The 15,351-nt window shown below is 39.7% G+C and overlaps 1 protein-coding gene across 1 annotated transcript in view; it reads right to left on the minus strand.

The window, feature by feature from the left end:
• FAM135B (family with sequence similarity 135 member B) overlaps window positions 1-15,351 on the minus strand; it is a 132,032-nt gene that overhangs the window by 52,315 nt on the left and 64,366 nt on the right. Inside the window, exons 4-5 of the mRNA XM_074144951.1 lie at window positions 11,733-11,803; window positions 9,590-9,763 (exon numbers count right to left, since the gene is read on the minus strand). Coding sequence (XP_074001052.1) covers window positions 9,590-9,763; window positions 11,733-11,803 — 245 coding nt within the window. The remainder of the gene's footprint in view (window positions 1-9,589; window positions 9,764-11,732; window positions 11,804-15,351) is intronic.

A 15,351-nucleotide genomic window follows, 5' to 3' on the forward strand; every position in this document is an offset into this window, starting at 1 on the left:
TTCATACTCGGTGCAGGGGTGATGCCACTGAAATTGTGCTACAGCTTTCTGACAGGGATCACCATCCACAGGCACATGATGCCCATCCAGGCATCCCACTTTACATCATACCCGGGAGACGGACTCTCCTTGAAACACGAAAAGCCTTCGAGATGGGAAGCACAAAAAACATTTTGAAACAATAATGCGCCAGAAGGCACAAAGCAGTGACAATCATTCTGCCAAGACTTTCCAGTCTGAGGTTATTCCTCTATGTAGATGTGTATCACGTGGCCGAGTCAGCTCAGATCAGCCATAATTCATGAATATCTATTCCTGAATCAGTTTTTAGAGACAGATAAAGAGTCCTGGCTGCTGTACAGAAACCCATAACAAAAGAAAGGATGCTTACGCTAAGGATAAAAGACAAAGGAAAGGTGCAGCAATACTTGTTATCACCCAAATAACTGGTGAGGTTCTGATGTGCAGGGAAACTCAGTGATGTGTGCAACACCAGAAACAGTATCTCAAGCAAAACTAGGAATTTGACCAGTTTCAGGAGATTAATCGCAAATCCCTGCCTCGCCCCTAAGTCAAAACTGTTGCTTGTTATATATCACCTAGCATTCATATACTGACAAAAACGACAACACGTAACAGGGAGGATGGTGTAGAAGACCTTAGCATGTATTTAGCCTTGCTTACGTCTCTACAAATTTCCGTGATGCAAGAAATTTCCAGCTGGCTGCTTCTAAGCAGTATCAAGTCTTTCCATGTATTTCCTACATGCAATGTTTAAGATAAAAATAAATAAATAAACTAAAGCAATTTCAAACAGCCAAGAGATAAACACAGCTCTGAATAATTTTTGCTGTTATTGGATGACGTTGTCTGCCCTGGTCTGCTGGAAAGGCTCAAGAAGCAGAAATAAAAAATGATTGCTGTGGTATCAGAGAGAGAAGCTTAAACAAATGTTGCCTGCAAATGAAAAACTCCTCATTTGAATATTAGCAAGGCTTTCAAAGGTTTTAAGGGGCAGAAAAGCACTATTTAATGCTTTTTTTATTTATTTATCTTTTGCTTTTACAACAGAGAAGGGATTTTAATCTGTTGGTTTTATGGAAATTGATTTCACATAGAACCATAAAACAAAAACCGTTTTTGGGAAACCTGCCAAAATGTCATTTGTCTGTTGAGGGAAAGTTTAGCTGGAAGGTTTACAAACTGCTGAGGTTCCCCTAATGCTTCCTGAAGTACATAGTACTTGAAGAAAAGTTTTATTAGCAATAACAGGTTAACTTGCTAGACGAAACTTTGTTTTCTGTATTTATTTTTTCCAATTACTGCTGCAACTATGCTCATTTTTGTGAATCTTGAACCCTGGTTATTTACACATCCATTTGGACTATCTATTTAATAGCATTGATTTAATATCAAGATTTAGATCTTTATCCTGTGTGTTAACTTTAGCTTTATTTGGAGTCAGGATAAAAAAGGTCAAAAGAGGTAATATGTGCATGTGCAGAAGAATGAACATGTCTACAGAATTATTAATATTTTCAGTGAAAGAAACGCATTTTTTTGAGCTGCATTTTTGATGACCTTATCTGTGAGATGCCTTTATCCTGCAGAGGATTCTCATAGCTCTTATAGCAGCCATCTATGGATGCAAACTATAGTTAGCTGCCTTGAAAAGTCCAGTTTTTTTCCTGTGCTATAACCTGCAAGATACCAGCAATCAAAATTGAAGAACTTTCTGACTTAGAGATTATATTCAGGGAATTCTTTCCAGCAGCCATGGTTACCTTCTATGAATTTTTGTCCATGGCTTTTTGATTTGTACTTTTGGCCTCTGCAATATCTTTTGGAATGAACCGCATGTTGTAATACGCACTGCACTTTCTGTTTGTTCTGAACCTGCTGTTGGAGAATTGAATGTGGCACTTCTTAGCTCTTGTATGGCACAAAATATTAAATAATCCTTCCCTGTTTTTTATCTTCTGTGGACAATTCTCTAACATATAAACAAGATGACAGTTCCCTAGCATACGAAATGGATTGGCCTTGATAAATGTTAATTTTAAGGTGTGATATTGAAGTAATTCAGAATAAATGTTTTTTTCCAGTTTAATAAAACATAGTATTCCCCTTGAGATTAAACTGCCCCAAAATGAAATAACCTTTTTTAATTTTGTATTGACTTTTTTCCAGTGAATGAAAATTTTCAAGACCTTTTGGCTTTTTTGGTAAGCAAAACTTAATTTCTTCAGGAATTGTAGTTTCCAGCAGAATGAGGCAAAATATTAACAGATTGGGGTCTGAATCTCTCTTGGGGAAAAAAGCTATCTTGCACTGTATGAAATGTTGAAACTAAAAAAACCAACCAAACAAAAACTACACAATCATCACATTTCTAATTCCAAGAAATTATGACTGTGTGACTGAACCAGGAGTGGAAAGTCAAGAAATGAACTTGCATCCCACTGAGGCCAGATCCTACAAAGAAATCACTTCTTTTTCCCTCAGTCCCTTACGCATAAAACCTTAGTGATTTAAAGAATGAAAAATATAGGTAAGCCCCATAGAAATAACACATCTCAGAATCAAACTCTCACATCCTCCACTGACAGCACTGCTTGCTTTTCACCAGGAACTTCCTTCTAATTTCCCCCAGTGTTTTAACTGAAAACTTTAATATATATTTTTTGGCAAATTACTACTTATTTTTGAGAATAATATGTGGATATTTACATATTGTGCTCATCTAGACACGTTTTTACCTTACACAAAGAGTTTCAATAAGGTTATAATAAAATCAGTGACTGTAAAACACTCTGAGCTTCTTGGGTAAAAGTGATAAGATTTATTAAAATAAAACTTGTAATGTAAACAGGTATCTCTCCCTAGATCCCAAACAGAGTCAAGGGCAGAATGTGGCTTGATATCTCTAGTGATTTTGATTGCTGGAAAACGCTGGTTCATTTGTGCTGAACTTAAACTTAGTTGCTATAAAACTTGAAAGCAGGTAAAGTCACGTGGTGATAGTTATTTAGCATTGGGTGGGAGTTTTTTGCTTTTTGGTTTTGGGGTGGGTTTTTTTGAAAGTTTGCCTCAAACAGTCAGGTTTTTCTTATGTGTCTTCTCAGCTGGTAGCTCAGGAGAATGTCATGTCAAAGTGGAGGTTTATCATTGCAGATACGTAACAAAAAGTAACACATAAAAGAAAATTCAAAGGAAAAGGGAGGGGAGGGGGAGGGTGGGGAGAGGAAGCAAGGAGAAAAAACAGTTGTGGGTAGACATAAAGACAGTTTAGTAGAACAATAACAGAAAAAACAAAATAACAATAATAATAGTAATAATGGTAAAAAAATATACAAGATAAAGTAAAACAACACAAGTGACTCTTGGGAGTGAGTGTGTAAAACAACACTCACACTCTGTGGGATTGCAGATTCCCGCCCCCCGGCCAACCTCCCTTTAAATATTGAGCCTGACATCTGTGGCCATTCCATCATTCTGCCTCTGCTCCTTCTCAGCTTCTATGGCAAGCTGAAAAAAGTCCTTGAATGGTATAAACATCCCCTAGCAACAACTAAAACAATATGCATAATTGACATTCTTTTCATATTGACATTTCTTTTCCACAACAACCCTGTGCATTGCTACAGGCTTGGGGAAGTGTGGCTGGAAAGCTGCCTGGAAGAAAGAGACCTGGGGGTTCTAATTGACAAGCGGCTGAATATGAGCCGGCAGTGTGCCCAGGTGGCCAAGAAAGCCAACAGCATCCTGGCTTGTATTAGAAATAGCGTGACCAGCAGAAGTAGGGAGGTGATTGTGCCCCTGTACTCAGCACTGGTGAGGCCACACCTGGAGTATCGTGTCCAGTTTTGGGCACCTCAATACAAGAGAGATATTGAGGTGCTGGAGCGAGTGCAGAGGAGGGCAACGAAGCTGGTGAAGGGCCTGGAAAACAAATCATATGAAGAGCGGTTGAAGGAGCTGGGACTGTTTAGTATGAGGAAGAGGAGGCTGAGGGGAGACCTCATCACTCTCTACAACTACTTGAAAGGACACTGTAGAGAGGTTGGTGATGGTCTCTTCGCACAGGTAATTAATGACAGAACAAGAGGGAATGGCTTAAAGCTCCAGCAGGGTAGGTTTAGACTGAACATTAGGAAAGAATTTTTCACAGAAAGAGTGGTCGGGCATTGGAATAGGCTGCCCAGGGAGGTGGTTGAGTCACCATCCCTGGATGTGTTTAAGAGACGTTTAGATGTGGTGTTGGGGGATATGATATAGGGAAGAACTTTGTAGTGTAGGGTAGATGGTTGGACTCGATGATCCCAAGGGTCTCTTCCAACCTGGATGATTCTATGATTCTATGATTCATACCAAAGCTGGAACATCGAAACAACTAGAAAGAAAATTAACTCTATCCCAGCTGAAACCAGGACAAGAGGGAAAATAAGTCATGAACTTTACTACCCAAGATTACATCTGTGGCAGTTTCAGATATAAGCTGCCCATAAGTAGGTGCCAGCTACACTTACAATTGTGGGAAAATTGACCTGCATAATCTGCACCCAGATTCAAGGTGCACAGGGTAGTACAGCATGTGTAACACATATAGATATATCAGTCATGCTTTTGAGGAACAGGAGGATGCCTGGGAATAAAAGAATTTGGCGAGATGAAATTGCTCAAGAATGGCCAGGGTTGACCTCATTCCTCAGTGCAGTGGAGCAGAGAAGAACTAGGTCAGGGCCGAAACCTTTAAATACCCTGTGTCCCTTTGATTCTCTTTCCTCTTCCCGGAGCAGAACAAGCTCAAGGCACTGAAAAATTCAGCATCTGTGTCTTGGTTTCTCCACATGCAAGATTTGTATTATATTATTTCCCCATCTCGGATGCCACTGAGATTTCTTGTGTCTCATACAATGATTTGGATGTGGGCAATTAAGAATTCAATGTTAACAATTAATATCCTGAAGTCTACTTTGTTTTTTCACACAGACATATGTATGAAAGTGAGGAAGAGAACAGAAAGTTGAGGAGAATCCAGAAAGCTGAGGAAATGAAACCCTTTTCTTGTGCAAACAAGAGAAAATAGGTTTGCCAGCTTCCTGTGATGAAGGATCTTGCTTTTTCTTTTTTTCCACTGGGAGATTTTTTTGTGTGTTTCATTTAGTTTTGTTTCAGATTGAAAATGTTTCCAGCTGAAGCCCAAAAACCAAAGTAAGACTGCAGGTGCTGTGGACATCGAGGGAGCTTGGATTCTGCACAGTCCTTAGACAAAGCATGGCTTTGGGGAGACCAGCCTGTACAGATAGCAGCAGTCTATGTGCTGAAACACAGCTCTGCATTTCCAGAAAGCTTTCAGGGGAAGAGAGTGTATACCATCTGAAGTCATTGGATAGATTTTCAGTAGAAGACATGCCAACCAGATCCAATTGTCCATGATCCTTAACAGGAAATACAACATATAGGGCACTGTTTTCAGTGTGGGGAACTATGTGTGTGTGTGAAACGATTTATTGGGGTACTTGTTTCAGAGATTATTTACGATTATTTATCTTTTTACTTATAAACAGTAGCATACGGTAACTCCTCTCGGGAAAGAGGGGTGCAGAGGACGATGGAATTAATGAAGCAGGTAACCATGTTTCTTGCTGTTTTGCTGCCTAAATGAGTCCAATATAAGAAAGTCACTGAGCTTGGAGCATGTCTGAGACTAAGTAGACCTGTACAACAGAGGCACGGATGGATCCCTTTGTGAAAAGCAGAAATATTTCTTGAAGTCTGAACTATCCTGGAGCAAAGCTCTTTTTCTAATAGCTAATGCTGGGCTAATAAATGCTGGTTCCACTTACAGACTAGACCAGTTGCGAAGCCAGTGACAGGGAACTAAGGGAGAAGTCAGTGCCTCAGGCCAGAAACCAAACTGATGTATACAAAACAGAAAACTGGAGTCCAAAAGCCCTAACTCCTCCTCACCTTCCTCCTGCAATTATCTGCTCACAGTTAGCCTCTGGAGCTTGGGTAAGAGAATAAAAAATGGTATTTAAGCAGTTTGTAGAGGCTAGTGCATTCAGCAGGGGAGTACTCTCGAGCTTGAACATCTTTCACTTTTTCCGTTTATCTTTTGACGGACTTGCTGGGATTATCTTCTGTCATCCAGGCTAAAATGAGGTCACCAGAGGCAAGCGCTTTACTTTCCAAAGAGAACCGTCACTTCTGTGATGTTAGGAGAGACGTGCCAGCCAACTCCTGCTCTAGATTCTCCTCCATTTCTCCCTCATCCCAAAAGTCAGAAAATACAGCTCCAGGATCTGCAGCTGCCAAAAGCATTCCCTGCAGATGCTATCGCCCTGCTCAGCAGCTGTCACCATGGGAGAACAAGGGGCTTGGGGTCTGCAGCACCACAGCTCCAACCCTGTTGCAAGCAGCGGTGTGACAATGTCCTGCCGTGTCTGGTGGAAGGGTTTGGGTGTAGATGGGTGCAAGACGCAGGTGAGGGGAGCAGTATTTCGGTTCGAGACAATAGTTATCCCAACCACTGCACCCTACATCCTGGTTCTCCCCTATTATTGCACTCCTGCCTGGAAAACCAAAGTTTTGGACTTGGGCCTGAGCAGTCCAGCTTTCCCAGCCACTTCTGGGGTGATTTTTAGAGAAATCAAAAGGTCAATGTGAGAATTTTTAGCCAAGCTCTGGCTCAGTGCTCTGTAAGGACAAGTCAAAGCCACCCAGCTCCTTCCCTGCTGCTCAGAATCCCCTCACTCAGAAGGATGCAGCTGCCCAAGAAGCCAAGAGAGGAGGTGATCCAAGCCCCAAAGCACAGAATCATAGAATGGTTAGAGTTGGAAGGGACCTTAAAGATCATCAAGTTCCAACCCTCCTGCTACGGGCAGGGACACCTCCCACTAGACGAGGCCTCAAAGCCCCATCCAGCCTGGTCTTGGAGCATCCCACCATGCTCCTGGTCTTCCCACATCTAGACCAAATATGATTGCTGTAGAGATAACAGAGCTGGAGGTAACTTGTCTGCGTGCCTATCTCATCACCTTCCTACCCAGTCTCTCACCTCCTTAGTAAATGCATAAAGCAAAAGCAGCTGCCATGAATTGGGACCCCATTAAAAAGCTGAGGATTATACTCTGTAGAAAGGCTGAATCACAAACTTTCCATCCAGAGCCCTGCAAAGGATCCCAGAAACATGAATTTCACTCATTCTCAGTTTGGTAAGAGGTGAGGGCTTCAAAGTATCAAACCTAATGTAATATTTATTATATAACAATTATTAACCAGGACAAACATCAGTATCAAGATGTTCACTTGTCAAACAACAGGAGGTAACGGAGGCACCCCGGCAAGGTTTGTCCAGCAGGAGCTATTTGGGGGTGTACGTTACCCTGCAGGGAAAGGCCTGAATCAGTCTTGCTGGTTGCTCTACTGTTTTCACTGTTTTAAGTACAGGCAACAGGGAAGAACTTTGGGGAAGAGTATCTAATTTGCCAACAGAGCTAAGAAAATATGAAAAGCTGAGTCCACAGGGCATGTGTAAACAGATAGCTCTGCTTCAGGCAAAGTTGGTTTCCAGGGCAACTTCAAGACACCAGTGAATTTCAATTTTATATAATGTGTGATCTTTATTTTCAGGGTAAGTCTAGAACTGTTGCTGTTGTTTTACATTTAAGTGTATACATATGTAGAAATAATATGTATATACACATAAAGTATGTACTATGATGGAACAGTTCAAGGTAGCAAACTAAACCAGAGTGAAATACTGCATAGATATTTTTCCCAGACAATGTAACTATCTTGTATTTAATTTCACTATAATATGACAAAAATAGACTTTCCAGTCATTCAGGTTCGATTGTATCAAAATAAAGATCTGATTTTACAATTAAATCTTTTTTTTTATGTTCCTAGTACCCTCCAATGATAAGTGATAAGCAGGAAAGCTCTGAGCTGTGAGAAAAATAAGTTTTAGTTGGTTGGTTTTGTTTCAGAATGCTCAAAATTGGCATTTCCTTGAAACTACTGTCTTCATTCTGATTTATATTTAGAGAATGCATGACATAAAAACTCTTTGGGTTTTGAATATTTATCAAGAAGAAGATAAATCCTCAATATCACACTTTAAACTGATTTTACTGGCCTAAGCAAATGAGATTCTACATTGTGTTGTCAAAATTCTTCATTCCACTGCATTAAGTAAAAATATTGTATACTTCGTAAATGTCCAGAAAATCGTATTTTAAAAGCTATAATGATCTATGTTGCTCATCATGCGATTTATGCCTAGTAACAGTAACAAGTCTTTGCAGCCCCATTCATTAGAGGATAACAAAGCACTGAAACCAGTGATTAAGCCTGATAACTGTTGTTCTTTCATCCTTTTACACAGTAGAACAATAGGCAAATTATCTGAGCAAAATTATCTGGTTAGAAGTAGTCTGTTACAATCTAATTCACAATTTAGAAAGTCAACACATAGCAGAAGGGAGATAAAGCAGTTGCCTGTACCTCAGCAGCAGAAGAAAAGACAGATATTTCACTCTGATCTACTAATACTACTCACATTACTGTCACAACTTGACCTCTTACAATCTTAATTCATTCTATGGCATCGTGTACAACCAGTGCCTTTATACAAATGGAGAACTGAAGCAAAGACGTATCAAGTCAAAACACGAAACCTGAGAAAAAAAGGGTATACAGGTTCATCTTGTCTTTTCGACACAGTGCTCTTTGCACAATATTTGCCAAAATTAAGAGTATCCTGGTAAACAGCAAGGACTTGCTGGAGGAAGGGAAGCTGAACATCGCTGAACGCTGCATTTTGCTTCAGGACCAAAGGAGCTCCCTCCCTCTCAGCACTCTTTATCTCACACGATGACAAGATTGGACACAAAGTAAATTGCCAGAAAGACCTTTGCTTCCCCTCGCCTGCTCTAAATATTAGAGGATATTGACCTCCAGCCTTGTTTTATTTGAAGGAGTTCTGAATTATTTTCTTGTCATTACGAATCAGATAACATAAATCACACCTAGACACCATGGCAGCTAGTATTATACTGCTGCACGCTTACATCAGATGATGCTGCGAAGGGAAAATTCAGCAGAGCCTTATCCAGGACTGACTCATGCATTCCTCCTTCTAGTCATGTTATGAGTTATGCTAATGCACAGAGGCCACAGATGAGATTAGAGTCCAACTGTCCTAAATGATTTGCAAAACAACAGGTGAAAAAAAAGTAAATGCTTTTAACTGCTGTTAGACTAAAGAGGAAAAACAGTCAAGAGGAAGAGAATTTTCATTTTCCTCATGTTACAGATGGGGAATAGGGAGATCAAGACTAATCAAAATTTCTGAGCCTCTTCCCAAAGTTTTTGCTAGTTTTTGATCACACCCCAAGTGTTTTATCAACGGAAGGAGCCAGTGTGAGAGGCTGGCTCTAAACCCTAATCTCCAGAATCCTAGCCCAGGACCGAAAAACTTGAAATTAAATTATCCTCTCTGCTTCTCCTATACAATAAGCAAATGAACCCAGAAGAGGAATCTCCTCTGCCTTTCAACTGACATTTCTGTCTCCTTTACCTGATCAGAGGCTGGTGTAATGCTACCAGGGATGCGTGCACCGTGACGGATATCACTGACAGGTGGAAATAGTCAAACATGACAGGAACATGATGGTGCAGACCTCTCCGGGGGTGGAAGTGAAGACACAGTGTGCGGCTGCTGATCATAGGGATTGCTGGGACATCTCTCAGCCTGCAAGAGAAAGGGGTTCAGAATGGTTAGTGAAAGCTTGAGTTGTCACAGCCTGTAACATGCTACAGGCAGCAGACTGGGAGATGGCTTGAGGTGAATTTTTATCACTTCCCAGCTTCCTAATGGTCTACATAACTGATGAGTATCTTGTGTTGTACTTGTGCCTAGCAGAAATAAATATAAATATAAATATAAATATAAATATAAATAATATAAAGATGCATACACATGTATATACACATGTAATGATACATACACATGTACATGTATAGATACAGAAATAAATAATAAATAGCAGATGTAGAGATATCTATAAATATACAGCATAAAAGAAAACTAGATGTGATGTAATTCCAGTTTCCACTGGTTACTGTCCTTGATGTCAACCTATGCACTAGTTCTGGGGACATCAAGAACTAAGTAGCAGAAGGAAATCCATTTAGCAAACTGCTCAGCTTATTCGAGGACAGCTCACTACTTGTGATTTTCAGTGTAAGAACAATCAACTCGGGCAACCTGTGAAAGTCAGCAGCAGTCCTGTGTCAGAGAGCTGAAAATATTCAGAGTAGCTTTCCAGAGAGCTGATCTGCTGAAAAAAAACTTCTTAAAAGAGGCAAAAAAAAAAAAAAAAAGTAGGTGAAATAACTGCAGAGAAATGATACAAGTTGGACTGGCTTCTCCTCTTTCCAGTAAATAAAAACGAAGACTTTAATTTAAAGTTTGATTATAACGATTCCAGAATAACTTTCCCAGTGTGCAGTCAACCACATGACATCTGAGTCACCTATAGGGCAGGTGATTGAAACATAAACCTGGAACATGCCTAATGAAATCCTCCCAATGCAAGTGAAACTCACTTCTAAAGAAGAATTCTTTTACAGTATTAAAGACCCTTTTGAAGCCAACTGTTTCTCAGAACTAAGAAAACTTACTATGAGCTTATTATGAGATGGTTGAGTATGGTACACGGTTAGTCCCAAGAAGTGTTTCACTGAGATTTGCAGAACATCCTTTTATAAAAATCACTGGTTTTGTTTATAGTAAATAGGATTAATTGTTCAGATGATAACAGAAATTATATGTATGTGTTAGAGCACAATTTCATAACTTGAAAACTTTAGCTCTTTTTATCCGTGGTTATCACTTCATGTTTGCTTTTTCTCTCTTCTAGACACATCAGCATCACAGCTGATGACTGATGGTGCAGTCCCCCCTGCCTGAGAGAACAAGTTTTCGCTTTTTGTATTTTGAAGAAAAAGGAAACATGTTCTTGAAATTTGTTTACATGGACATGAATAAAATCACATGGGGACAGTCTGGGTATGAAACAGTTCAGATGATTTCTCTGCACCTGCTCCCACCCCACCCCCCCCATAAATTCTGCTGAAGTCATTGGAAGCCTTTTCTGTGATTCAGAGAGGTTGAATAATGTCTGTGATCACACTTTCTGCTGTGTCTCAGGAAGGGATGCTACTCCCTCTTCACGTAAAATTATGGAATCAAATGCAGTGGGAAGCGATCAAAGTCAATGAGAAGACTCTTTCCTCCTGAAATATAGAGCCAGCTTTGGTTCTTATACAAGAAAAGTGCTTAGCACATTCATATACTCATCTTCAACCAGAAAATACTTTGCTGTCTCCTGAAAGAAATGCATTCCTGAACCACAGCCCCTGTTCACATGGAGGTCAGTGATGATATTCCCTTTGGCTTTAACAGCAGCAGAGATAGAGCAACACTTAACACCTTTGAAAACCTCACACTTAAAGGAGAAAAAATGTTGTTCCTTTAAAGAGGATTATGAGATACACTCTTCAAACACAGAGAGGAGAAACAGAAGGACTTCAACACTGAGGCAAAGGAGAGACTTATCAAAGCTATCCCTTTTTTCAAAGGGCTCTCACTTCATCGAAGTAATTTACCAATTGAACAAACCCCTGCATTACCAACTGAGCTTTAAAACAGCACTTACTGTTGTTCGCTATCAGTGAAGTGCAGGTCCAACTTGAGCTGGAAATCTGCCTCAGTCAATGCATCTTCCACCTACAAAAAGAGTAAGGCGAGGTTACCTTTAGAAGTCAGCACCTACAACACAGGAGGCAAAGGTGGATGGGATTGTCTGCTAAGAGGAAAGTCAAAAATATGCAGCAACAGCAGCACCCTGCCAAAGTGGTGGAAAGGAGCAAATGAGACAGCAAGTCAAGGTAATTGCTGAAGGAGGCAGAGGGAACCAGAGCAGTCAGAGGTGTTATCTGCTCCCGGGTGTCCTGTCACATCAAAAAAAAAAAATCACTCCAGACAAGAGTAGCCAGAGTATGTAGAGCACAGCATTTGTTGGATGCTCTTTGCACATGACGAGTCAGTGGAGTATTTCTGAAGCGGAGCTCCCTCATCGAGTGAGTATTCACTTGGGTTCTCTTGTCAGCTGAATGAGAACAAGGACCAGGTTTTCTTGGCTGAGAAATAGGCACAAATCCTTCTGGTCACCTGCCTGTAACTAATGCAAGGTTCAAAATTTACAGCTTAAACCAATCAGTAACGGCTCAAATGATTCTGACGATTTCTGATCTTTCACCATTAGCCTTTTAGTTTGTTTCTCAGCAAATTGAGGCTTTCCTGTCTCCCAGTCTCTCTTTCTGGCCTTGGACAGATTCATGGAGGAAGTTTGTCATTGGTTCTCATCTAGACCATGCAAAACTCAAAGGCTTTTGTTGTTTTTAAAGCTTCAATTAACAGAAGCTTAACTGTTCACTTTGTTGCAGGGTGCTGAGCATATTTATACACGGTAGGATTCAGCTTGCTAAATGCACTGAAGATACCATGTGTGACCACAGGCCAACTGACAAGTACCTTCATCTAATATGTCTCACCAGCAATGTTACCCTTCTTTTATTAATAGAACACTTTCCCTGGATTTTCTGAAACAGTACAAGAAGGGGGCTGTCAGATCATAACCTTCACCTGGAAAGGACTACATTGGATAATGCGTCTCAGCCTGGCACATTTAAAGCAACTATAATCAATGGAAATAAATAATTTAGAATGAAAGTAGGATGAAGCTGCCCAGCATTTTCTCCTTCACTCCTTTGAAATGTCTTTTCTTCCCCAGCAATGTAGGTTTAGTAGAATAAAAAACGTTCTTCTTTCTACCAACCTAAATGGAAGTATGAACAAAAAAATCCTTCATTTTATTACCAAGATAGTCTTGTCCTGTGATTGTAAACATCCTTTTATTGTATACCAGAGTATAACAGGAGATGCACAGGAATGCGGGTGGAAAAATGGAGTTGTTCACTGGGGATAGGGTATTATAAATACAACTTCTTTTTACCCACTTTTTGCCAGAAAAAGGTGGGGTGAGACCTCTAGGTTCTGTCTTTTGTTAGTGGAAAGCAACAAGCAGAAGCATAGAGTGAGCCAAGTCATCCCGAGATACACATCTGAAAAGGACAAGTGATTTCTGTTGGTGCCTGTCTCTTTCCACTGACAATAGATAGAGCCTAGAGAAATGCATTGGTCTAGATACACTTGAATTTTAGACAGCTTCAGTTAGGCAAGATGAATTCTACTTTCTCCAGCTGATTAGCACCTTCTTAGCTGCAGACTATACCAAAAATGCACTGAAGGCAATGGCAGAGGCATTTCCAAAGGGGAAACTCCATCTACAGTGTGTCTTTTTCTGTTAAAGCAAGAAAATGGAGAGTCAGGAATTGATTGTGCTTTGACAAAGTTTATCAAAGATGTAAAATTTAAATCTTTCTGAAGTAACATGGTATTTCTTCTAGCATGACCACAGGCACAGAGATGTAAGGAGAAAATTCCAGCTTTTGTTTACTGAAAATGTGTTTTCTCTTTTGTGTTTATCGCAAAACAGCTGGAAGTATGTCTTTCAGAAAAAAAAAGAGACTTTTTTAACAAGTTGTTGTGACTAAAAATCACAGTTGCTGGCAGTTGCAAAGGAAATAATCATTATTGAAGCTACAGTCTGAATTTAAACTAGGAATTCAACTCAAGTATAGTGCTTCAGACAGAGAAAACCTCATCCTCCAACAGAGGGGATGAAATTTTGGGTCTGTGCCTAATACTGCTGAGCACCTGCAACTGTCACTGAAATCTGAGTCTGTGTTTAAAACAAGTTCAATAGGAAGTGACACTAACTCAAAACACCTTGAGGCAATGAGCAGATGTCTGAGAGACTTGGAGATGCTCATCACCGCATGGGGTCATGCATTAAGGTGCAAGTATAGGATATTTTTAATCTCCAAACTGTATTGAAATCAGTCTGCTCAGCATCGTGCAAAAACCTGCATAAAATCAAAACACAGTTCTCACTGCAGAGTTTACATATTTTTTTTTCTTTTTGTACATTGGAGGTATAAATATTAAGACAAGTGAAAATTGGACAGTTGTTCAAAAATCACGGAACTTTTCATGAGAAAATATCATTAAAAGACTTATACATGGGTTGAGACACAACAGAATTACGTACAGTAATTACATGACAGAAGTTACTATACAGCTTTGATACCTGCTGAACTTTCCTGTGGTTTACTTCCACTTGTTAGAACCACAGGTGTGTAAGATCCTTTAACTAGGAAAAAATGAAGTGGCCTTTCCATAGCTCATACAGAAGAGGCACTGAAATTTCTATCATTCCTCAGTCTCCTGTATGAAATACTATTGTCCTTAAATGAAATAATGGCAGCATATTTTAGCACTACTGGGATTACTATGGTGTTTTCCACAGTTCTCATTTACAGACTGTACAATTTTCCAAAAGTTTGATAGACTATCAGATTTAATTTTTTTTCCCCCTGAAGAAAAGCTTTAATATTTCACACTAACATACTTAAGAAATTAGCCTGAAAAATTTCGCTGGAGTATAATTAGTTCTTGACTGGCTAAGCCAAGCAGTGTCCTCCCAGATACTCTGTGAAGTGCCTTCCAGTGGCTTTTACGAAGTTTTTGACCTTTCAACTGTGTTAATGATTAAAATCACAACTCATGAAAGAAAAAATGAAAATCTGTGTCTGTGGAATACATTCATGGTAAACAAGGAATATAATTTGGTTCTGTAATATTCCACTCACCCAAATAAAATTAAAAGGAAATTCAGAATGTCTGACCTTTGGGAAATATTATTGTGTTTTACATTCTGATCTCACCTCCACTGAAAAATAAAATAAGTAAAGACAGTTCTGAACAAAAATTTTGAAAGCTTTCTTTGAAATCGTACATGCATTTCATTCTTTTTTTTTTTTCCCCTAAAATTAATTTTGTCATTTCTGATTTGATTAATTCTTCATTGCTTGCATCAGCTTAATATTACTCTGCATTTACTTGTAACATCATCCCGTATCTTGTGGAAAGTAAAGTCTGCAAACTCAGATCTCGTTCTCGGTTGCTGGGGTGTGCCTACATTTCCCCTAGTGCTCCCTCCTTGGGCCTCAAAGCTTGTGCAAAAAGACCCCATATTCATCTATGAGCAAATATAATTTTGCAGAAGGCAGCATCGGGAATTCAGGCTGCTTTCTAACCTCCACCTCTCTTGCCACAGGGCTGCACTGATAGGGAAATGCATTTTATTAAAC

This window comes from Numenius arquata, chromosome 3 (genome assembly GCF_964106895.1).
Source record: "Numenius arquata chromosome 3, bNumArq3.hap1.1, whole genome shotgun sequence".
NCBI lineage: Eukaryota > Metazoa > Chordata > Aves > Charadriiformes > Scolopacidae > Numenius > Numenius arquata.